We start from the raw sequence: 26,181 nt of genomic DNA on the forward strand, positions 1-26,181 counted from the left end.
GGCCTGACGCGAGGAAGTGGGATGTCAGAGCACCAGAGAGCAATTTGGACTATGTCTTCCACAGTGTCATCTTCTTACAACCTTGCCATGCAAGAACTGACCACAAATAGTTACACAACTGGTGAACAACATAAGGAGTTGTCCACCTCCAGAGTGAGCAGAGATGAGGCTGACCTTGTTAAGGTTGCAGCCAAACTGGACAGCTTCACGCCGTTTTCGGATGATAAATCATTGCGTCATATCATCACAGGGGTTACTGCAAATGAGATTGTCAATGTACATGACCTATTCACAATAGGAAATGACATAGTCAAGAATATGGATAGTCACTCCGTTTTCTCGTATTCGCACAAAAGGAGTTCGAAAGTCAAGACACTTGCATCCGGCAGTGCAGTCAAAGTAGCCGAGGATCGTACCATAGAGCCAGTGTTGTTATTCCAGAGGTTCCTAGTTGTGTCACAGACAGGTGATCTCCAGATAGACGAAGTGATGAACTATGAACTCAGTCCATACCCGATGTCTTTGTTCGAAGCAAAGAACATCTTACGTCAGCCGGATAAGCCACAATTGGCGGAAGCGATAAGGAACTATGCTTCACCCAAATCGGACAATGCTGTCACACAGACGGTCCCAGGGACAGATCACTATGCTCTAGATGGGGGATCGCTTTTGCACCGCTTAAAATGGATGGAGGGGTGCACCTACACTGTAGGTCCTACAGTTCAATTGCAGATGACTACGCCTCATTCACAGTCAAACACTATGCCAAAGCCACTGTAGTGTTTGATGGTTATGGAGCTGGGCCAAGCATAAAAGACTGTGCTCATCAGCGTAGAAGTAGAAATAAGAATGCGAACAAGGTGAACATTACAGGGGCGACAACATTGTTTGGAAAAAAAGGAGGATTTCTTGTCAAATGAAGCAAACAAGCAGGCAATTATCCAGCTCATCATGGAACGATTGCGACAGAGGGGCTCCGAGGTGATCCAAGCTGAAGGAGATGCCGATGTTGAGATCGCAAAAGCAGCCGTCACAAAGTCTGCTTTCAAGTCTACCACACTCGTTGGAGAAGACACCGATCTCCTCCTACTGTTGCTCTACTATGCTGAGACAACAAACTGCACTGAACTCTATTTCTGCTCGGACAAGGTAAAATCAAATGTCTATAATATCAAGGTCCTTAAGAAGATACTTGGAGAAGCAGTCTGTAGTGATCTATTGTTCATTCATGCGTTCACCGGATGCGACAACGTCCAGAGTATTTGGGATCGGAAATAAATCGGGGTTCCAAAGAATCAAGAAAGAAAAGGAAATGAAAGACTCTTCGAAAGTGTTCTGCTCACCAAAGCAAAGTCAGGATGCTGTGGAAACCAGTGGCTGCAGGGCAATGGTGGCACTGTTCAATGCAAATCAGAATGACTCCCTGGCATCTATCAGGTACAATATGCTCTGCAAGAAAGTTGCGAGAGCTAAGGCTTTTGTCATGCCTGAAAGACTGCCCCCAACATCCTCAGCATGTAAATTTCACTCCCTGCGGGCGTATTACCAGGTTATGGAGTGGATTGGCCGCAGTGATGAAATGGAGCCGTCCGAATGGGGATGGAGGGTAGAAGGGGGAAAACCCATTCCAGTGATGACAGACAAAAGCCCTGCTCCAGATGTACTTCTTCAGATGATTCACTGCAACTGTTCAGGAGGGTGCAAAACCGTAAGGTGTACCTGCAGAAAGCATGGGCTCGAATGCACCAGTGCATGTGGGCATTGCCAAGATGGCAATTGTGACAATATGACAAATGAACCAGTGACAGAAGAGGATGATGAACAAGACGGCATCTGAGAAGCCGTAATGTTGGATATTACACATTATGACATCGGTAGTGAGTAATACTAGAGTGTTCCCTTGATTAGGTCACTGATGACGTCACTGATGACGTCACAGATGACGTCATAGATGACGTCGTGACGTCATTGCAAATGCGACATTCATTCCAGAAAGTACTGTTATTTGAAAAACATTGGTGAAAAGAACATTTGTTCAAACATCAGATTTGCAATTTGAATTTTTTTATGGTTATCGGTCAGATTTTTGACGTTTTTCTGCCGGTGGCCATTTTGTTTTTTGACGTCATTTTTGGAGACTTTCCCGTGCGCAGAAATTGTCCAACTTTTGATATGTTGTTCTCCACATCAAATACGACAAGAAAATGTCATAAAACGTTTTTTTGCAATTATTTTGGGGTTACGTGGTATATTGACTCTACTACTAGATGATTCGATACCCTGAAATTTCTCAAAGCCTAACATGTTAACGATTCAACATTATAACTTGTTACCCTTTTCCACAAAGCGCCTTTTAGAACAACCATCTCATCTCAACAAACATTACACAGTCATGTATAATAAATACGATATCTGTATCTAACTTTAGTGTGTGTGTGTGTGTGTGTGTGTGTGTGTGTGTGTGTGTGTGTGTGTGTGTGTGTGTGTGTGTGTGTGTGTGTGTGTGTGTGTGCGCTCCATTGTGAGCCAAAAAAGTACTAACCTCACAGTACCAATGCACCACCCAACAGACAGGTACATAAGGCTCTGAATAGGTCACAAGTTAAGTCTTCAAGATGATATCGTTTCATTGTTTGGACATGGCAGTGATCACAGCACACTTTGGGCATTTTCACAATCACTTCCATGAGGTTTCAGATTGGGATTTGTATTAGTGCTGTTTTTGGAGCAATTAGGGGCAACAATGCTTGCATTGGAGATTTTCAGGACTAATGAGGCCTCACAAACACTGCACAATAACTGACGGGACTTTTGAGCCCCGTCTCAAGTGACATGATGGAAAGGACTACTTTTGCTTTTTACTTTCTTTACGAACAGAGGAACATGCTATTTCTGCCAGATACTCTTAACGCACGTTTTGCCTTTTCAATCCTTTTCAATGTAAGCAATCCTTAGATCAGCATCGGTTTGACACTTGTACTGTTACACAACTCTGCCCTGAAAAAAAGATTATATCCAAAGTATGGCCAGGGAGATAATGGCTTTGATAATAATAGAGGTCAGAGTTCATGGAAAATCTGAATGACACATGGTTAAACGTCAACAGACTGATAGTAAGGGGAACAGGTGTGCAAGGGCCGAACAGACAAATAACATCAATGTGAGATGAGTTGTGACCACCAAAGTCAGTGGGGTGAGAGAGATTGGATAATGATAAAATGGGTGGGTATGCTAGATTGCAGAAGATGGCGGACTGGAAGGAAGAGTGCAAAATTACAGATTTTGAAAGGTGATTCCACAAGTGAGAGAAAAGAGGGATTGTGCTGGTGTGTTAAACATTTTGGAGAGGGGGGTGAGGTGGAAGGATGGATAGCTATTTAAAATGAAGTTTGGGTTTGAAATTTAATTTGGGTACCTCCCTCCACCATCCTCGACCATAACCCCTAGGACTGGATATATCAGCAGATTCGTGAGTCACAGCTACCCCTGCACCCTCAGCTCCTCACACTGCTCGATGCCTTCATCACGTCGGTGTTTACGCCCGCATCGCGCACCAGTCCTGAACAGACAAACCGACCAATCACTGAATATGCGATCCTTTGCCTTTTCCAAGAGGTAACTGCCACATCTGCACATCTTCACCAACATCCACTGCTCCACCACATGCGTGATGATCAGCAGGTCCAGATATAGTATTGTCATTATTTCCACCAAAGTTAAGTTGTTGAGAATTAAACTGATTAACGTATACCTTGGATTTTGTCTAACCTCTTCTGTGTTCTCATTAACAGCTGATTAGTGCTTCAGTGGGATGTCTAATTGTAAATTTTAGCTGCCTTCTCAGATTCTGATAAAAACAGTATATTGAATCAGAATGCCACAGGCGCATATAGGCCTCAGGTTTGTGTGTTTATCGTTTGATCACTCCACAAGTGTTGAGAGATATGCATTTTTGACTCTCTGGATCCAGTGTTTTGCAAATGTCACGCTCCTGTCCAAATTGAGAACCCTTGGATTTACTATACTGGAAGACGATGATAATTCCCAATGCGGAAGACAGGAAATTATGAGAAATGCTGATCGATAAACTTTACCACGGGGTAGATTCCAAAGTGTCGGCAAATGTTGCTATCTTTTTATAAAACGATCGTGGCGATGCAAGGTCTTGGTGGTGTCGGACTTTTTCCCCTTTATTTTAAACTAGCTGGGGTACCTGGCATTGCCCATTGCTGTTCAAATCCTGTTGGCATGTTGAAGAAATATATTTATTTTCTACCTTTTCGTGGGGGGCCTAAAACGGTTCCGTACACCCACTGAGGAATGGGGTCGGGGATCATTTGATATTACCTTTCGCATAGCTCCAAAGTCTGAGGCACTATAGAGCGATTGATATATATATATATTTAAATATATAATCAACTTTTTTTTTCCAGATTGTTCACACAAAAAAATTCCCCCATTAAAACACTCCCTGGTACTCACTGATGAATCACTGATGATGAAGACTCACCCAGAAAGTTTGATGAAGATCCATTTTGCCATCTCTGAGAAAAATAGAAAATCACACAAACATCTCTCATAGTTATATAGATAAAGCCCAAAGGAGTCAAGCTTTCAAACTTTACCATAATTAAATTATTGAACGGCAATTTTGTCTGGCAATTCAATCTTGTAAGAACAGAATCATATATTGGAAGCATGAATTGGAAATCCTCTGTTCTCCATCTGATCAGTCGTTGAATGCACAGGTGAAGCACGGTTTATCAACCATGATGGTTATGATTATGAACTTTGAATCGTGTAATCATCATTCTAATTAATTATTTGCAGGGATTCATGCAGGTAACTTTCAAAAACTGATAACGTGAAAGTCAGCAGCACTGGTGAATGATATTATATATGGCTGCAATGATGAAAAACGATATTGAGTGTTTTGAAGTGTTGACTTGATGTAATATAACGAGACGAAGGTGACGATTGCTTTTAGGAGTCAAGTGTTACAGCCCAGCTGCTCATCCTCTACTACTTGCTGTCCTATGAAGAGGCATTGCTTGCACACACACGTAACCTAGGTAATTTGTTTCAGTTTTTTTTTTTAATGCGTCCAGACATGTCCTCGACCCCTAACCCGCTCTTTTTATTGGTCAGTAACCCGTTTATCAGCCTGAACACCAGAATGTTGAGATGACCGAAACCATCCCATTCTGCTCACAGCACGAAGGCCCCAGCCATACTCTCCTAACCTAATGGACCAGATCCCTGTGAAGCATCTGGTGAGCCAGGCGAGGAGGCTACAACAGCAGGTCGCAGGTGCTCTAATTGTGTACAAGTGTTAAATTGTATATTGTGATCACATCTTTCTTTAACTATGAATGAATGAATGAATGATCGCAGTTTCATGATCGCAATACAATGAATGATCGGAATAAGAATATGAATGATCGTTTTAAGGCCATTTTCCCCGCTAGAGCGGGGGTTAGCCTTGCGGGCCCCATGACAATCATGGTTCCCTGTTTGAGGCAGTGTTTTTATGGCCAGATGCCCTTCCTGACGCCAACCCTTGGTCGCCTCTTATGATGCGCAGGGATACAGTGTACCTATTCTGAATCGGGGTACACACCGGGATCATTCATCCCAGCAAGCTGGTACTCAATTTGCCGACCTCGGAAGGATTGCAGGCTGAGTCAACCCCCCTGGCGTTAATTCAGTGATCGACCGGGATTCGAACCCAAGATCCTCGGATCCCAAGCCGGCACCCTAACCGCTATGCCAACACCAGGCTTTAACTACAGGGTTTCTTTAACTACAGGGTGATTTTTATTTATTTATTCGAGAACCCTAAATAATTCCCATACACTAAAAACGATATCTGTTAGGAACGAAATATTTTGTGTAAATGTAGCCTAATGTTACAGAAACATGTAACATGAATCCTGAGTTATCAGGAAGTGACGTTTAACGGTTTTCACTCAGTCAGTCCATGGCGCTCACTGTGGAAGAATGCTTGTTTGAATGTCAAACATTACATCAAGAATGCATCCTTTAAGGGAATGTCAAATTGTATTTAAAAGTTGCTTTGGTGGTCGTACGAAACCTTCGAAATCAGTGATATGGAAACTGGTGAAGCAGTTTAGAGAGAAACAGGCCGTGTGAATGTTAAAAAGCACATGCACCAGCCAAGTGTGGTTACACCAGACAAAGTGGATGAAGTGCAGGAAAGAAGGGAAGCAAGGCCAAATAAATCTGAGATGTTTAGCAAAACAACGTCACTGTTCATATTCCAGCACAGGAAAGGCGGTTACGACACTCAAACTTTATCCCTCCAAAGTGAATGCAGTGCATCAGTTACTGGAGCCAGATAAAGAGAAACGTGTTTCCAGCCGACTGTGAGTGGCTCCAGAGGACGGTAAGAGAACAAGACAATGTTTTTGATGTTATGTTTTTCACAGACAAAGCATGGTTTCATCTTTCTGGGTATGTAAATTCACAAAACACTCATTTATGGCTAACTGAACAACCTTATGCAGGAAAGGATATTGCATTCTGAAAATCGGTGTTTGATGTGCTGTAAGTCAACAAATAATTATTGTCCCACATTCCTTCTCAGAAATAGTAAATTCAGAACATTACATCAAGATAATCCATGAGTTTATTGGGCATCTTATAGAAGACGAAATCAACCAAGGATGGTTTCAGCAAAATGGTGCCATGGGTCACACTTTGCGATACAGCATGGACGAATTTAGGCTACTCTTTGGTGACCGTGTTGTGTCCAAGTCATTATGGCCAGCTCAATCCCCACATCTTACATCGCCAGATTAATTTTTGTGTGATATTTGAAGGATATAGTGGACACAAATCCATGCACTCTAGGTCAATTAAAAACAACAAGCGTTACGCCTCGGTCCCCCGTCGGTGAAGTGATGCGAGTTGACAAAGTGGAAGACGCAAGGCGCGGCCATCTTGGATTTTGACGTGGCGACCCAATTTTCAATAGTGTTCTCCCTTATGCGTAGATACACCCACACACCAGATTAGAAGTTGGTAGTTCGTTTATTTTTCAAGATATTCCGGTCACAAGGTTCAGACATACATGGCGGTGGCCATCTTGGATTTTGACGTGGCGACCCAATTTTCAATAGCGTTCTTCCTTATGCCGAGATACACCCACACACCAAATTAGAAGTTGGTACATCGCTTATTTTTCAAGATATTCATCTCACAAGGTTGACATACATGGCGGCGGCCATCTTGGATTTTGACGTGGCGACCAAATTTTCAATAGGGTTCGTCCTTATGCCTAGATACACCCACACACCAAATTAGAAGTTGGTACTTCGCATATTTTTCAAGATATTCAGCTCACAAGGTTCAGACATACATGGCGGCGGCCATCTTGGATTTTGACGTGGGTTGTACCCACACACCAAATTCGAATGCGGTCCTTCGCTTACACACGCCCGCACGCACGCACGGACGGACGGACACACGAACGGAGGGGAAAACTATAGTCCCCCTTTCGCTCCGTGGTGCGACGGGGGACAATAATCAGTGACACAATCAGCAATATTCCCCAAGAAATGCTACACTGTGTTGGAGAGCATGCTGCGAAGAATGAATTTGTGCCTGCAACATTGTGGTGGTGGACACTTTCAGCACTTCATTTCTGGTAATCAATTGTGTGGATCGCGTCATGTCTTTCTGTAACATTATGCTACATTTACACACAATATTAGGTTCCTAACTGATATCCTTTTCAGTGTATGGGAATTATTTAGGGTTCTCGAATAAATAAATAAATAAATCGCACTGTAGATATGATTTGGCTCTGTGGGGTGCTTCTAAAGTTCTGGAAATGTGGTACAATAGTCCAAGAAATCCCAAATTGTATTTTTTGTCATACAAGTAGAGAATTCCTGATATATTGCAAAATAAAAATGAAGCTTTGGTCAAAGTCTGCCCATCTCCCTAACCCAGGCCTATACCCATGCCTGCTGCGGCTGGTAGCTGCCTCTCACCCAGACCTCTGCTTGGTGGAGGATTGGCTCCAGGATGAGCCAGGCACTGGTGCTACAGCTCTGCTTCGTTGTTCTCTTCTGCCTCGAGGAAACGCTCGCTGTTCTCCCCAGGAATTAGAGCGAGGTACAGTAAGTCGTTATTACACGTTGTACATGCGTTCCTGAATGCGCGACGTGTAATGAAATGATGTACAGCAGAACGTATTTTCCCATAGGAATATGTGTTCTAAGTGGGGTATGGGGGAGTGCATTCCTGGAAAACTTTGGTCCACTCTTAAACAAGTTTTTAAAAGATTTCAAATTAATAATAACTTCAGTATATTAAAGAAGTTATTATTAATTTCCTTCAAATGGCACTTAAGTCGTTTAAACCAGCCTCGGCTTGCATTGAAGGATTCCTCATGACTGCACTCACGTCCCCCTGCTCGCATTGACTGAACAAACTGCGGGCTATTGCCTGAATAAATAAATAGAATGGTACTCGGTACAGTGCATACCTCCGCTAGGCTGAACGGTTTATGTTTTGTATTGCATTGATAGGCTGGATCTGCATCCGGTACATTCATTCTTGCCACGCACCAAAATCGAATTGGCTTATTTGTCACCTACCCAAGTCATCCACCAAGTTTTGTCATAACATGTCCACAACGTTTTGAAATATTGTGCTATACTGCACTGTATATCGTTTTTGGCCCCGTCTCTCAATGGTGAAGAAGAATCACTTGGAAAATTAAAAGATAATTCTCGTATCCAGATCCAGATCTTCACTAAAGTCGAATCGGTTTGTCCTTGTCACACACACAACCTGTCCACCAAGTTTTGTCTGAATCCGTCCATAACGTTTTGAGATGCCCTGCTCACAGCCAAACATACAGACAGGGGTGAAAACATAACCTACGTCTACCTTCTGTGGCAGAGGTAAAAAGCTCAGGGGCACATGATGCTGGTTCATATCTTCAATCTACATTGAAAGCAGTCTCCATGTTTTCCATCACCTCACTGTGACTACAAACACTCTTGCAAGCACCAAATGGTGTAACGCACTGAGCCGTGACAATGATATTGTGCTGGTTCTACTCACAATCTCCACAGCTTGTTCACCTGCTTCAAACAGTCTTAAAACCTCCAACTTCGTCAGCAAGGTGACTGAAGTACGCTTCTTCTTTGGCACCGCACCACTTAGTCCAGGAGCCAATACTGATATTTTAACAAATTGGTACCACCCAAGGTCAGCAAACAATTTTGGTATTTTTGTCTTCCTACATGTCTCTAGTTTATATTTTGGTATGATAACCCTGCCTATCTAGTAGCTTAATGATAGTTTTCACTCTGTAAACAAACCCACCTCCATATAATCTGGAAGTTGAATTTTAGGGGAGAGGGGTAGCATTTTTGCTTATAACTTCAGTTCCATTGAACATATTTTGACAAATTATGACTCATTGTGAAGCTACATCATATATCTACACAACTGTAATCCAATTTACACCTTTAATTATCAGGTGACTTCCTCGGAGGTCAAAAGGTCATGTTTCATTTGCAAAATCGAAAATTTAGCGTGTTTTTCTTTTCAACTGATCTGATTACTATTTCGTGATATGTAGATGCTGAAATTATTTCGCAATGTATATATAGGACATTGTGGATGATTTTAATAACCTCGCATTCACAAAACTTCAACAATTAACTTCATATTAACCCTTTTTATGCAAGCATTGTTTCTTCGATTTCCGAAAAATTTAGTCATTGCCTGTAAACAAACCCACCCCCATATAAAATGACTGTATATATCATATATTATGACTTCTAGACAATATTTTTGGAAAACCAATGAATATGTCTCCAATGTGTTTTATCATTCACATACCCGCAAGCGTTGGTATAAAGTTACACATTTATAAGAACATAAGCAGATAAAACAATCATCAAAAAAGAAATAAATAAGTTTTATTATCTCTGTTTCAATAATGTACAAAATTATTCAAATTGTCCAATAAGCCATTGTACTTGTTGTGAACACAATCTAGGTAATGCTCATACATTATAATCTTGTTATTTGAAGTGCGTTTAGACTACAAACAATTTCTTTCATGTCATTGGGACAAACTTAGTCTGTGTCACAATCGTCCACATCACTATCATTCAGCTCTATTTGTTCTAGTTCATTTGCTTGGTTGCTGCAGGTTTGCAGCTTACACATGTCTGTGCATTTCAGACCATTTCCAAGGCATGTGCAGATTGGTAATTTGCATGATCGTACACATGAGCAGCCGTGATGTTGACGCCCCCCCCCCCCCCCCAAGAATTTCCATGTTTTAAACGTTTCCCAGTTTATACCCTGGATTAGAATAGGTACACCGTATCCCTGCGTGTCATAAGAGACGACTAAGAGGGTTGGCGTCAGGAAGGGCATCCGGCCATAAAAACATTGCCTCAAAAAGAGAACCATGACAATTACAACTACATATGGGCAGGGTACAGCCCGAAGTGGAGATCGGTTTCTGAGGTTTGGGACATGGAATGTAGGGACAATGACAGGGAGATCAGGAGAAGTGGTGGAAGTATTGGTCAGAAGAAGAGTGGACATATGTTGTGTGCAAGAGATGAGATGGAAGGGAAGTGGTGTGAGAATGGTGAAGGGTAGGCAGGGACAGAAATACACGTTTATGTGGCAAGGGTGCCTGGAGGGCGTGAATGGTGTTGGTGTCCTGTTTTCTGAGGAGTTTGTAGACAGTGTGGTGAGTGTGACTAGAGTGAGTGATAGGTTGATGATGGTGAAAATGATGAATGGAAAGCTCTTGGTGAACGTCATCTCGGGATATGCTCCGCAGGTTGGTCGAAGCGATGAAGAGAAGGACAAGTTCTGGTGTGCAATAGAGAAGCTGATGGAAAACGTGAAAGATGAGGAATTTGTTGTGGTAGGAGACTTAAATGGACATGTGGGAAGGAGTATGGATGGTTTTGACGGAGTTCATGGGGGTTATGGATATGGTGTGAGAAATGGAGAAGGTGAAAGGATTTTGGAGTTTGCTGATGGAGCTGATTTGTTGATTTGTAATACTCAGTTCCAGAAAGAGGATAATAAGCTTGTTACATACACGTCAGGTGGGTCGACGACAACCGTTGACTACCTGATGGTGCGTAGGCGAGATAGGGGGCACCTTCGGGACACAAAGGTGATCCCGGGGGAGGAGGCTGTTTCACAGCACCACTTGGTTGTCTGCGACATAAGGGTGAAAGGTGCGAGGAGAGCTCGGCGGGTGAAGTACCAACCGAGAATGAAGGTGTGGAGGTTGAAAGGTGACAGTAAGGGAGGCATTAAAAGAGGCTGAGTAGGGTCGAGGATGATGTGGTTGAGCTTGAAAGTGGTTGGATGTCAATGAAAGCTCGTCTGTTGGGAGCCGTTGGTGAGGTATGTGGATGGACAAAAGGATCACCGAGGCACTCGGAAACATGGTGGTGGGATGATGAGGTTGGAAAGAGGATTGACGAGAAGAGGAAGAAGTTCAAGGAGTGGCAGAAGGCGAAGGGTACTGGAGCAGAAACAGCAGAGCATGAAAGTTATAAGGCAGCCAGGAAGGCTGCAAAGAAAGAGGTAGCAAAGGCGCAGGAGGCATGTAGGAAAATGTTCGGAGAACGCTTGGATTCGGAAGAGGGTCAGACAGCAGTATTCAGGATTGCAAAGCAGATAGCGAAAGAGAGGTGTGATGTGATGGGGGTGAGTTGCTTGAAGGATGAAGTGGGACAAATCGTTGTCGACCCAGATGGAATTAAAGGAAGATGGAAAAGATATATGGAAATGCTGTTGAATGCAGAGAATGAATGGGATGGCAACATAGAGAGTAACTCAGTTTCAGGACCGGCAGAGAAGATAACTGAGAAGGAAGTTGAGGAAGCGATAAAAGCAATGAAGGGTAGAAAAGCGGGAGGGCCGACGGGAGTTGTGGGAGATATGTTGAAGGCAGCAGGAAGTTGGGGTGTGAAGAGAATGACAGAGATCTGTAATCTGGTGGTGAAAGAAGGCCGCATTCCAGTGGGTTGGGAACTGAGTACCCTCGTCCCTCTATACAAGGGGGAAGGTGACCCTCTGGAGTGTGGCTCGTACCGAGCGATAAAGTTATTGGAGCATGGAATGAAGGTATTGGAAAGGGTGTTGGAGAGGAGGATAAGGAAGAAAGTGAAGATCGACGAAATGCAGTTTGGATTTATGCCAGGAAGAGGAACGACAGACGCGCTTTTCATTGTGAGGCAGTTGCAGGAGAAGTACATGGAGAAGAGGAAGAAGTTGTTTCTTGGGTTTGTTGATCTGGAGAAAGCATTCGATAGGGTTCCACGCAAAGTATTGACATGGGCATTGAGGAAGTTAGGAGTGGAGGAATGGTTGATCAGAGTAGTGATGGCAATGTACAAAAGAGCACGCACAGCTGTAAGGACGAAGGACAGGAACAGTGGTGAGTTTGAGGTGAAGGTGGGAGTGCATCAGGGGTCGGTACTAAGCCCACTACTATTTGTAGCTGTGATGGAGGTGCTGGCTCAGAATGTAAAGGAGGGTTTACCGTGGGAGTTGATGTATGCAGATGATCTGGTGTTGATTGCGGAAAGTATGGATGGACTGAAGGAAAAGATGAACAAGTGGAAGGAATGTATGGAGACAAAAGGTCTGATGGTGAATATCGGAAAGACGAAGGTGATGGCAAGTGGTAAAGCATGTGGTGAGGTGGAAAGAACTGGGAAGTGGCCCTGTGCTGTGTGTAGGAAGGGTGTCGGAGTGAACTCCATTCAATGTACAATGTGCGCTGAGTGGGTTCATCAAAAATGTAGTGGTCTGAGAGGGTCATTAACCAGTGTGGCAGCTACATTCAAATGTAAGGTGTGCACAGAGGGAGCTGCAGATGGAGGAAATGTTGAGTTGGATCTTGGAGACGGCATGAAGCTGTAAGGTGTGAAAACATTTTGCTACCTCGGAGACGTGCTGAATGGAGAAGGTGGATCAGACTCGGCAACGGTTGCTAGAGTGAGATGTGCATGGAAGAAGTTTCGGGAACTGAGTGGCGTGCTGATGATGAGGGGAGTGTCGTTGAAGCTGAAGGGAAAGGTGTATGCTGCATGTGTGAGAAGTGTTATGATTTATGGGAGCGAGACATGGGTAATGAACGTAGAGCAGCAACAAAGGTTGGAAAGGGTGGAAATGCGAATGGTTCGACGGATGTGCGGAGTATCGTTGAGAGAGAGGAAGACAAATGATGAATTGCGAAAGATGATGGGAATAGAGCCTGTGATTGATGCTGTGAAGAGGAACAGGTTGAGATGGTTTGGTCATGTGTTGAGGAAGGATGAAAGTGACTGGTTGAGAAGAGTGATGGAAATGAATGGAGAACGAAGTAGAGGACGGGGAAGACCGAGAAAGACTTGGCTAAAGATGGTGGAAGAAGAAATGCGGGCAAGGGGGTTAACAAGGGGAGATACAGAAAATAGGGCAAAATGGAGAAGATGGTCATGGGGACCGCAAGGCTAACCCCCGCTCTAGTAGGGAAAATGGCCTTTAAAAATGCATGTTGTTGTTGTTGTTGTTGTTGTACACATGAGCAGGATAGCAGGTCCAACACAGCCTCTGGTGCAGGTGTACCTCGCATCCACTCAATGGCCAGATCCCCATCATGAATCTTCCATCCATGAGCCATTGGATAGGGTACACTAGGATTGCACTCCAAACACCTCTGCCAGATTGCAGCCTGATAGTTTGCTCGTAAGGCATGCATGAAGAGACAATCTTCACAAGGGGGAAGCTGACTGGAGTCAACTTCTCCACACCTTGCACAAAACAGGTGGAAGCGAATCTTGTTGACTTGAGTTGTGTTTGTGGAAGGCAAATACATCCGACATGTTACTTCCTGAAGCTTTCCAAATAGTTCATCAGAGACCTCCCAGGACTTTCCCAACTCTCTGAATGTGTCTTGACAGGTCTTGTTAGTCTTCAGTTGTTTGAACATGGCCGACTTTCCATGCCCAGTGAAAGCACTGACTGTATCACAGCCCGTAAATGAGTGCATTCCAATCAGAGCATCACAGACATTATCTCCTAGTGCATGACTTAGCTTGCTGATGTCAGTGAACCTTGTGCGGTTCTTGGTGCCACATTTCTGGAACATGGCACATGGAATTCTCTTGCTGACTCCAATGCTTATAATCATTACATCTGTGTCCTCTGCTGTGACGACTATACCCTTGTAGCCTGATTCAGCTGCATGTAGAGCATGGAGTAGAAGACGGGTGTCTGCTTCTTCCTGGGTACTTGATAGCTCCGGAACCTCCTCCCATCGTTCCCGTGTGAGCTTGAAACAGACATCCTCACAGGTAACATACAGATCTTTGTCCTTGATCTTCTCAAGTTGACCTTTCCATTCTTCCACAAAGAACCTGATGAGGTGTGTTTTGTTTTTAGAGCTACACAAAAGCTTCCTCCACTGGTGTATATTGTGGCCAGGCGCAATGCTCCTTAGCTCAATACCTGAATCTGTGCCTCTCTTTGCTCTCTCCAAATCTTTGATGGACATCTCTCTATATTCATCAAAGGTAACATCAATGCGCTTGCTCTGACCACTTTCATGGATAACTTGAGTCAATACTGATTCTGCCAGTTGGGAGAACGTTTTGTCTTTCCCCTTCATCTTTTGGACCAGGCTCATTCCATCTATCAGAGTGGCTGAAGGTTGAGGGATTATTTCTGCTGGTGAGACATGCTTCTCCAACACCCTGGCAAGAGCAGCCTTGTTGGTCTTACGAGGAGACCCATCAATGTTGGCTAGGGCCCAAGGCAAAGGTCCAAGCGGGTGGGCTCAAACTTCACCCATGTGCAGCTGCCTGCTTTCTGCAACAAGAATCATCTGCCCAAACAGCTTCCTATCAGCCTTGAGGATAACTTCCTTTCTGTTGCCAAGGGTACGTGATTTCTTGCCAATGTCTGAGAATGTTTTCAGCTTCTTCTTTGTAATCCTGTCATGAAACTTTATAGGTGGACTGTCTGACTCCATCCTCGCGTGTTTGAAATCTTCATAAGCGTCTTTACCTATTTGGTGGGCTTCAATGAGGTTTTCAGCAACATCTGGAGGTGCAGCAATGCCAGTCGACAAACTGACAATGTCTTCATGGTCAGGATCGAAAGGACTGATCCAGATGGACTCCATCATTTCAACAAGTGACTGAATATAAGCTTCATCCTTCCTGATTCTTGGTAATTGTAGATCAGGATGACTAAAGTTGGAGTCATTCTCACCAATCATGTCCTGATCCTGCAAGATCCTGCAAGATCCTGCAAGGAAAGCAAGGCATAAGACATATTTCATTTAACATTTACTAGTCACAATATTCTTTTAGTGTCATAATGCTCTATTTAAAGCAGGTTTCACATTTGTACAGACAATGACAAAAATTTTCGGAAATCGAAGAAATAATGCTTGCATAAAAAGGGTTAACATAGGGTTAATTGTTGAAGTTTTGTGAATGATATGTTATTTTAAATCTACAATGTCTTATCTATACATTATGAAATAATTTCAGCATCTACATATCACGAAATAGTAATCAGATCAGTTGAAAATAAAAACACTCTTAATTTTCGATTTTGCAATTGAAACATGACCTTTTGACCTCTGAGAAAGTCACCTGATAACTAAAGATGAAAATATAATACAGTTGTGTAGATATATGATGTAGCTTCACCATGAATTATGATTTGTTAAAGTATGTTCAATAGAACTGAAGTTATAAGCAAAAATGGTACCCCTCTCTCCTAAAATTCAACTTCCAGATTATATGGAGGTGGGTTTGTTTACAGAGTGAAAACTATCATTAAGCTACTAGGTAGGCAGGGTTATCATACCAAAATATAAACTAGAGACATGTAGGAAGACAAAAATACCAAAATTGTTTGCTGACCTTGGGTGGTAGCAAAATCTGTATTGGCCCCTGGACTAACTTACCTTCACTGGGTGATCGTTTTTCACTCATAATGTGGGCTTGCACATTAAAACAGTAAATAATGTCCACCACAGTAGAGTATGGATGTTGAGCAACAAACATGGTGATGTGACCGCGCCGCGTCACTCCCACCTCAGTGATGGTCCGCCCTGTGCCATGTAAAATAGTTCCACAGAACTCAAACGTGCTTATAGTGAAACGAGCCGAACTTTTGTGATGTATATCGCACAAAAGTTAGTAATTGATCAACGGCGTTCAACTAAAATAACACACAGTATACAACGACATACAACATACAACATACAACGGGACTGCACTGCACTCAAAAGTTTAATATTGAGGGCTGACGTATTGGCCTTGTGTATGTAGAGCCTGTACGGTCGTTCGTTTGGGTCCGAAAATGTTTTACTTTTTCTGTTTTAGTGTTTACGTCTGACTTGGAAACTCCTCTTCCTCTACTGCGCCTGCTGTCACGCCTCTCGTTACTACCCCCTGCCAAACTCATCCCCTATGCAGAGGAAATTGCTGGAGGTCTGGGCCATCTTCTGGCCAGGGGGTGCCCTCAAGCTGCCTTCCATGCCGCAGCACGCCTCTGGGCAGCGCTCAATTCTGTCATGCCTCGCAGGTGGCAACGTGAAGCACCCCACACATATGAAGAACACACAATCGGCTTACTGTTTGCCACCTGTAAATCTGGAGGTTTGAATGCATTGCACTTTTCTCTGTCTCAGGCTTTGGGTGCTGACAGTAAACGCATTACAGGCTCCCGGAGGACCAACGACCCGCAGGCGCTACACCGAGAGGGATCTCATGCTGGACCCTCTACTTGTCTTGCGTTGTGACCCTCAAGTTTATCGGCAAGTTTGGCTGGTTGATTCGGGAGAGGGGTAGTTGTCCTTCTGGTAGTCCAAGGAAGGCAATCACCTAATGCTCTTGTGCATAAGAAAAAAATATTGTTTTCAGGCATTGTACATCCAATAACTACTTTATCCAGATCTTCACTCATCCCCTGGATTCTTACAGATCTCCTCCACTTATGGGGGTAATGCTTCGTGTACTGGCTGGTGCATTGGCTGCTTCCAAAGCTTACTTGGTGGCCCAGCTACGTGCAACCTCTGACCCTGATGCTCGGTCTACCCCATTGGGTGTGGCTGCCACAGAAGGACCGGATGTGACGCGCGATGAACTTCGTAGTGCATTGCTTGCAGCACAGGTGCTATTATTGCCTTTCCCCCACGGGGGATACATATCATCGCACCCCTGCTCTCTGATTCAAACCAATAACAGCACCAAATATTCCATTTGCTTTCTCCTCAACCTTTTGAGCTGTTTGATTGTTCTTTCTCCGAGACCTGACATTTGAAATTTATGTACACTGCCCGTTTATGGTTAGCCCGCACCACAAGCAACTGTCCTTGGCATCAGATGCAAGAAGTGAGAAATCTTTGGGTGTCGGTAGCAGGAATCATTGAGCGTCTGTGTTACAAGAATCGGTGCATGTTGATGGTGGGGAATCTGTGGACAATGGTCAGAAGAAAAAGGAAATCGTTGGACGCCAGTAGCAGGAATTGTTGAGCATCGGTAACAGGAAGTGAGGTATGGATGGCGATTGGTAGTGAGAAGTGGAGAATCATTGGGCATCGGTAACGAGAAGTAGGGAATCGTTGGGCATCGGGACTGAGAAATGGGGAATCGTTGGGGGTAGGTAGTGAGAAGTGAGGGATCTGTGAGCATCAGTCACAAGGAATTGTTGGTGTTGGTCACAAGATGCGGGGAATTGGTGGCATCAGTAGCGTGAAGTTAACAACGGGTGTTGTATTTTCTCCCTAGGACAGTGCGGCTGTGCAGATTCTGCTGGAGATTTGCCTCCCAGATAAAAATGAATGCCCACAGGGCATTGGGCATGGTGTGCCATCAACTTCAGAGTCCCACACGCCACCTGCTGGGCAGCTTGGTGAACTGCTGACTGAACGGCGCGAGGTGCAGGGTCTTATCTGCTCTTTTCTGCACCAGATGTTCATTGCAGACCCGAACATAGCCAAACTGGTGCTATTTCAGGTCAGCCTGTGTCCTTTTATCGGTGTACGTAATTTTGGTTGTTAGAAGAGTGAAATGGACTTTCAAAGGGTACTCGATTTGTGACACGATTAGGAACCACCGATTTATTACCTCTGCAGAGTGAAGGAAGAGCGGTGTAGAGTGTGAAAAACTTCGAGAAAAGTAAGATTTGGAACGAGGGTAATAGGAGAGGTGTTTTTGGTAAGGGTGGAGAGAGGAATGAAAATAAGTGAGGGGAGACCTGCAGAATGCTATTCCAACTGGGATTGTCATGACTGACCTCTTCCTTAACTTCAGTTTCATTTGTTCATTGCTTTTGGTCAAGGTCTGAAGTGTGGAGTTGACATGTCTTTTGTTTCCTTGGGTGACGATAGTTACTGAGCAAATACTTGTACTGCTACGGGTGTCGTTTACCCCCAGGGCTACCCAAGCGAGTTGCTGTCCTTAACCGTAGCTGGGATTCCATCGATGCACATCTGCTTGGACTTTCTGCCCGAACTGCTGATTCAGCCTCAGCTTCAAAAACGAGTATGGAGGGAATGGGATGGAAGGAAAAAATTGAGGTGGAGAACATGACCATCATTCTACAATACTTTGGTGGTCTGTGTGAACAAATTCCAATTCTGCTGCTCTTCCCCATTACTAGGTGTTTGGGATCCAGTTGGCCACCGAACTGTGCCAACATTACCCTCTACCCAAGGCTCTAAGTGTTGCTCGTCTTGTGCTGGGGGTCATAGGAACTCTGCTCTCAGGTATATGTTCCCTATTTCTTGCAATTCAAATTAATTTAATTATTTTTACATATCAACTCCACATAAATATGAACACCACACATCTTGTTCTGCATATTTCAACTTTGAATGTCTTGTTCTGCATATTACAACCAGTGTTGCCTGGTACTCGTCGTGCGGAGCTTCTGGTGCCCACTCTTCCCTGCTTGCCTGGACTGTGCAAGGCCTTTCCCTCTCTCTATGATGATGCACTTGCTCTGCTGGCTCAAGCGGTGCAGGTCTGTGGGGCGCTACAGGCCACCTGTCCTGACCGAGCTGAACCTACCACTCGCCCACACCCCGTAGCTTCTGTGAACGGACATCATAGGGCCACAGATGTGGAGAATGAGCGTGGCATGGATGACCTCACTGATGGCTGTACCCAAAAGGTTGTAGATCGAGCAGTAGCACAACTGGAGGGCCCACTCTCTGAACTCCTTCGCAACACATTTTCACAGCTTGTTGCAACTGCTGTGATAGATGGTGATACAGGATAGACACACGTTTCCCGAACTAACCCAAAAACAGTTTATCAGGAAGAACATTTTGTATTGTTTTTTATGTCGTTTTTCTTTTTTATATCTGAGGCTCGGAGAGGAGTTTCTGTGAAATAAATATGGATAATATGATCTTCTTGGAGAACATGCAATTCAAAAAGCCTGTGTTGACTGTCAGGCCCCCAAAGCCATTCATTATCCTAATGTAAAACCTGTGGTTGGTTACCAGGGGAGATCAGAGCAGCAGATGCTTTGAAATTAATAAGGACTACCAATGTCATCCCCACCGGCTTTGAACCAGAAATAGCTGAAAAATTGTTTGTTGGAGTATGGTTGGGAACTTTGTGGCTGATGGAATTTGTAGCATTCCACTTTGGGGTCATTTCATGGGATGTAGCAGTAGGAGGATTTTAGGGTAAACCATTGTTGTTCAGCTTGAGGTCAAAATGCAGGTGACATGAAGGCTTAAGTGGGAGGAATGAGGCAAAGGAAGGTGAGCATAGCAAGGGGCCACAGGAACACTTTGCTCCAATGTGGAGAGGTCCCAACAGGTTATTTTGGGCCAAATATACTTGAGATGTGATACAGGTGTTTCTTTACCGCAAAGGTAGTGGTATCTAAATTTGCTTCTCATTTATGTTGTCCTTGGTGTGCATGAGAGGCATATCTGATGCTGCGTGGTATTTCGTTAAAGTACCTGCCTTGTGTTCGACATGTGGAGTTGACGGAGTTGTTGTTTAACTTGTTTTTATGCCTACGCTGACGAAATCGTCTGAGATAGCTTAAGAATGGCTGAAGGGATCTACGTCAAACTTGGTACATCCAAGTGTGTACAATGATGAACTGATTAGATTATGGGGTCAAGAGGTCAAAGGTCCCGTTAGGTAAAAATTCTGTTACCAAGCTAACTTGTGAACTCGTGATGGGATTTTGAGCAAACTTGGTTTAAGTATGTGTGATGATGTAAAGATAAACTGTTTTGGTAGTTTTCCATGTGACGACTGCACCACATATATTAGTGTTGTACGAGCCAGTTTTACATTTTGAAACATTTTCAGATTGTGAATTCCGATTCACCCCTGAATTTGTTGTGTGTTGTCAGATGATGTGAGGAGCACTGCCTCTTAAAGAGCATCATTTATTTGCCAATCCCAAGTTGTCCTGAGGGTTATTACTTGTGAAAATCGAAGATTTTTCAAGTATATTGGTTGGTTGCGTTTGTTATTCTGTCTGTTTTTTGTCTGTCTGTTTGTCACTCGCCTACAGGTCACAATTCTAAACCGATCGTCATGAAACTTCACCAGGTTGTAGAGGTCGTCACAATTGGGAAGCCTATTGATTTTGAGGTCAGAGGTCAAATTTCTAATAGCCATTGTTCATGAGTGATTTGAAAATTATATAGCAATTGCACAGTGCCTCACTGAATTTGGAAACCAACTATTTTAAAGGTCAAAGGTCAACTGAAGGTCAAACTTCTAAAATCAATTTTCATCTGAAAAATCATTAATTTTCATCCGATTAACTTGACAAATTAAACAGCAATTACACAGTGTATCGCTGATTTGGGAAACCAACTATAAAAGGGCAAAGGTTAACTCAAGGTCAAACTTCTAATATCAATTTTCATCTGAAAAATCATCAATTTTAATCCGATTGACCCAGGCTTTGATTTAGATCGTCAATTTAAATCTTGATGAAATGGACAATTTGATGTAGCCATGGCAACTTTTTTTGGAGGGAGAGAGTTATTATTACCTCTCGAGTGCATTAATGAGCCATCAGGGTTTTTATTGACTATCTGATAGCAACTTGCTCATCTTACTATAATTCACCAAATGTCCGTCCGTCCGTTCGAAGGTACTGCAAAAACGGCTCAACCGATCGCAACGATATTTTGGATGGGTATTCCTGGGACCGCTGGGAGTAAAATAGGTTATATTGTTTTTCCAGTTTTTCCAAACACTATGGAATAATATTTACCGATATGAACAGTGATGTGGCTTTTGTTGAAATTCTACAAATACTGTTTATTCTACGTACCAGGAGAGAGTAAATCGACTCCTGACGAACTCTTCCTATATAAACGTGCGGCTCCGAAGTAACATGGCAGCGTGTGCAGAGCGACTGAGAAACAGGTGTAGCGGCCGCTTCCGTTTTGCAGAATTCAATCTTTTTTTCAAAATGGGCACCATGTATTGTTTAGATTTTGATGATTTGCGTGTGATATGATTTAACGGATGTTTATATGAATCGTTTAAAATGAAAAAAGCCTTCAATTTCTGATATTTTGCCTTTTAATTTGGGCTTTCCCAATTGAAGCCCCGCCCATAGGGCGGGTACCGTTGCTAGTTCTTCTAATACTGGTTTGCTTTTCAGATGCTTATGCTTTGTTGTCATTGCTAAGTATTGCATTTCAAGAAGAGCAACCACTAAGGTGTTCCAAGCCATTACATAGGTTTTTCCAGAATTTTGGTGAACATCGTTGAAATCTATGATATTTCTTGATGGAAAAGCAAATTGGGCTGAGCCAGGCTGGGCTGTATGGTGGAGAACAACAAGCTGTTCCATCCGCTAGAATGATGGGAAAGCATCCCACAGGAACAAGATGGGGTTACATTGGGGGAGAAGGCAGTGCTTGAGCTGTTCCAGCACTGGAACACTTTTCGGTGCGGACGAGGCACTGTGCCACCCCATGCTGTTTCTGCACCTCTTTATCGTTCTGTTTATTCCGTTCGGTCTCACTTAACACCGGAAAATTTGCTGCTTTGTAGTGCTTTATTTTTTGTATTTCCCAAGGGATGTGAAACAAAATAATTCTCACTTCTTGGGAGTCTCCCTTTCAGATCTGCTGAATGCAGGACACTCTGCCTACCATCGACACCCAATAAGGGCAGACCCGGGATGTTGAGAAAGTGCTGCCAATTATAGAGTATGAAATTCTGAGTAAGCCACACTGGAGACACCGGCAAGCTTGTGCTTTCGAATACGAACACCATTCCCCTTTACTGCCTCAACCAACCATTTAATAATGCGATATGTATCGTCACGGGTGTACGCCAGCTTTATTAGCCCGGCGTTGTCTATGCCCGCAATCTCTCCATTACTCCATCTGCCTTCAGATTGCGCTTCAGTTAATAGAATCAATTAACTTGCTTTGCAAGCTTGGCTTTATCTGCTCGAGCTCAGTGCCATGAAAAGTAAAGGATGACCAGAGACTGAGAGGGAGCACTTTGTAGCTGGGAAGGTCCGATGATTAATTTTTGATGGTGAATGTTATGGCTGAATAGACATTGATTGTAAAGAAAATCGATCTCGTGTCACCAAATAAAATGAAAAATACATTGTACACCTATTAGAAGAACAGACAGTGATGCCTTTGCTTTTTCAGAATTCCTTCATCAATCACTCAAAATTTCGATTTGAATCATGTACAAGATCAACGCATTGTCCGGCCTCTCCGATAATGCCACCGCAGGCTGTTCATGCACCTCGGCCCATCATCGCTGCCTTGAACCATATTAAATTGCTTCGAAAGTAAGTGTGCTACCTTTGTACCATTCTGGCAGACTGTTTGTACCACACCTTCCCTATACTCTGATTGTAACGGGCCTGGTATTATATCAATGGGGGTGTAAGAGGTTTCTACCATAGAGCCTCAGATACAAAGGCAAAACGGTCAAGGTCATGCTTAACCGCACAGATGGAAAAGACCATCTTTGCACCTGCCAAAGGTGAACCCAAGGGTTACATATACCTGATAGAACAGCAGTTGGAAAACTTGCACGTGCCAAACAATTAAAATGGATGAAATTGAGAAGTCATGTAAACTGGTGCTGGGATGGATTTTGATTTGAGCTTTCAAATGAGCAACAAGAAAGTATGTTTCTTTTAATGGTTCGATTTATTTTATAAACAAAGTGGATTACCTGGAAAAAGAAAACAAGTGAGAATTGAGGATGACTGGTATGAATGATTGACGAAGGAATAGTGGTGGTAGAGTGTGCTGCTTTGTAAATGATCCGAGGTGTGAATGAGTGAGTGTACCATTAAGGATAGATAGCACAAGTCTTTCTGCTGCCATGTCCATTAACATGCAATGATTGTTAGAGTGAACAAAGTGAAACATAATCGATGATATCATATCGTTTTACTTCTCACTCCACAGCAAAAGGCTAGGGTATGAGAGTTTAGGTGGAAAAGACGAGGCTCAAGGAGGTCGGGTCGGCCGCAGGTTAAAAACTAGACCAACACTCGGATATAGCGAGCATAACTCCTCCTGGTATGATCAGTTTACGTTTTGTATCCCACTTGGCGAGATTTGGATTCGGCCTGAACCAAAATCGAATCAGCTTGCTCTTGTTAACTACCCAACTCATCCACCAAGTTTTGTCAGAATCATTCCACAACTTTTTGAAATATCGTGCTATATATCATTTTTGGCCCGATCACTCAATGGTGGAGAATTGCTAAAAAATATATTTTTTTATTCTTGTATCCGGATCCGTATTCGAATCTTCGCCATTTTTTTTTTTTTTTTTTTTTTTTTGTATACAAGATCGAGGCTCGTGAAAGCGAACATTAATCATACAGAAAGACAAACCGACACATAAAACATATAATAAGGGGAGCGGTAGACAAGATGGGGAGAGAGGGGGAAGGACACAAACGCAACATTTGAGAGCTGGGACATCGAGAGATCTGTGGGAGGGAGAGGGTTTGGGGGGGCATGGGAAGGGGAGGTGGGAGAGGTATAAAGCATATGGACACTGCAAGGACTTCCAGGAAAGAAGTTGGAATTTTTTTTAAAAAGTGGATCTGGGGTGAATTAGCGGGGGTAGAAAAGATCAAGGTTTTGGATTGGGGAAGATAAGAGATGGTGGTGAACAGCCGTTTTAAAGACCTGGAGGGAGGAGTGGGATTGAAGGGAGTGTGGGAGTTTGTTCCAGAGGCGGGAGAAAAGAGGAATGAAAGAGTGAAGGTGAGCAGAGAGCCTAGATTTCGGCAGTTTAACCATAAGAGGGTTGCTGGCAGATCTTGTGTGACCTGTAGGAATATTTGGGGGACAGAGCACAGATAGAGCTGGGGGAGCAAGGCCAGAGAGGAGTCGGTAGAAGACAGAAACACCATCTACCTGCCTGCGGTGAGTGAGTGAAAGGCCCTCGGAGATAGCTTCATAATGGGAAATTCCAATGATTCTGAAAGCTTTGGTTTCAACAGGGTGAAGCCGAGCTAGGTGTGAGGCAGGAGCACCGGCCCATAGGGGAGAACAGTATTCCATTGAGCTGCGGATGAAAGCCTTGTATGTGGTGAGGAGCTCGGGTGTGCCAAGGAAGGACTTCGCACGATGGAGGATGCCCAGTTGGCGACTGGCTTTGGAGGCCAGTTTGGAAATGTGGTTTTCCCATGAAAGATCCTGGCAGAGAGAGACCCAAAAGCTTGAGCGACAGAACTTCTTGGAGAGGATTGTTGAGAAAGCAGATGGGAGGGTTGTCCAGTCGGTCTTTTCGGAGAGACATAGTAAGAGTGTGAGATTTGTCAGGATTGAAAGACATGTTCCACTTGTTTGACCAGTCTGTGATTTTGTCCAGGTCTGCAGAGAGTGAGGAGGCTGCAGACTGCCGATCTGAGGGATGAAGCCACAGATAGTGGAGTCATCAGCAAAGAGATAGAGGATTTTCCAGAGAGTCGGAGAGATCATTGATAAAGACCAGAAAAAGCACAGGGCCCAGAGCACTGCCTTGGGGAACTCCAGCCTGAACAGGAAGGGGAGATGAGAGAAATCCATTCAGGGCCACACGCTGACTACGACCAGAGAGGAAGTCCGCAAGCCATGCGTGGAGATTTCCATGGATACCATAGCAGGAGAGTTTGGTGAGCAGAGCGGGGTGCCAGACCGTATCGAAGACACGTGATATGCCAAGGGAGACAGCTCTGATTTCCTGTTTGGCGTTAAGGACCTCCATCCATTGTTGACAGCAGAAGCAGCATGTCCAGAGAATGACCTGGTCTGAATCCAAATTGATGATCGGAGATCAAGCCATTGGAGAAGAGGAAGGATTTGATATCCGAAGCAATGATGGATTCCATGACCTTGCTGATTATTTGGGAGCAGGCTGATTGGTCTGTAGTTGCTAGGATCTGTTTTTGCACCTTTTTTGTGTAAAGCGGTAATGTTTTCTGATTTTCAAGCAGATGGCAGATGACCTTGAGCAAAAGAGAGGGTGAAGAGAACAGAGAGAGGGTGAGATAGAGCGGCCGAGCAGGATTTTAGGACCCGTGGGCTGATGCCGTCTGGTCCAGTTGCAGAATCAGAGTCGAGGTTTGACAAAAACTTCTCCACCTTGTCAGGAGAGAAGGACACAGAGTCCAGGAGCAGTTGGATCCGACTGGGTGCGGTGGGTACAGAGAGAGAGATGGGTTTGGGACACAGGATTTTGGGGCAAACACAGAGTTTAGGCATTCAGCTTTGTCATGTGCGGTGTCAACTGTGTAGCCATTTGAGGTAAGGGAGGGGATGGAGGGGGAACAAACATTAGAAACGGATTTGACCAGACGCCACCAGGATTTGGAGGAAGGAGACAGGTTTGAGAGTTAAAACTTGTATTAGATTCTTAAACATATAATAAATTCTTATTTGCCACACACCCAACCTGTCTACCAAGTTTCGTCTGAATCCCTCCATACCTTTTTGAGATATCGTGCTATATATTGTTTTTGACCCTATAATCACTGATCAATATGGTGAAGAATCACAGAGAAAATTATAGAATCCGGATCTTCACCAAACTCGAATCATTTCGTCCTTGTCAAACACCCCACCAGTCAAGCAAGTTTCGTCAGAATCTGTCCACAACTTTTTGA

The 26,181-nt window shown here is 43.8% G+C and overlaps 1 protein-coding gene across 2 annotated transcripts in view; it reads left to right on the forward strand.

Moving 5' to 3' along the window:
* The window catches only part of INTS2 (integrator complex subunit 2), a 39,102-nt gene extending 17,506 nt beyond the window's left edge, over positions 1 to 21,596 (forward strand). The window contains exons 13-23 of one of the 2 annotated variants that reach the window (XM_068120783.2): positions 3,448 to 3,615; positions 4,988 to 5,072; positions 5,215 to 5,310; positions 7,978 to 8,142; positions 16,419 to 16,620; positions 16,727 to 16,852; positions 17,019 to 17,208; positions 17,826 to 18,053; positions 18,474 to 18,581; positions 18,700 to 18,805; positions 18,941 to 21,596. In XM_068120783.2, the coding sequence (XP_067976884.1) occupies positions 3,448 to 3,615; positions 4,988 to 5,072; positions 5,215 to 5,310; positions 7,978 to 8,142; positions 16,419 to 16,620; positions 16,727 to 16,852; positions 17,019 to 17,208; positions 17,826 to 18,053; positions 18,474 to 18,581; positions 18,700 to 18,805; positions 18,941 to 19,320 (1,854 nt within the window). In that variant the 3' untranslated portion in view covers positions 19,321 to 21,596. Of the gene's footprint in view, positions 1 to 3,447; positions 3,616 to 4,987; positions 5,073 to 5,214; positions 5,311 to 7,977; positions 8,143 to 16,418; positions 16,621 to 16,726; positions 16,853 to 17,018; positions 17,209 to 17,825; positions 18,054 to 18,473; positions 18,617 to 18,699; positions 18,806 to 18,940 lie in introns of both variants that reach the window. The other variant, XM_068120784.2, reaches the window with a different exon arrangement.
* The last annotated feature ends 4,585 nt before the right edge of the window (positions 21,597 to 26,181 follow it).

The sequence above is a fragment of the Myxine glutinosa genome, chromosome 6 (assembly GCF_964187855.1).
Source record: "Myxine glutinosa chromosome 6, kmMyxGlut1.1, whole genome shotgun sequence".
In the NCBI taxonomy this organism is placed as follows: domain Eukaryota; kingdom Metazoa; phylum Chordata; class Myxini; order Myxiniformes; family Myxinidae; genus Myxine; species Myxine glutinosa.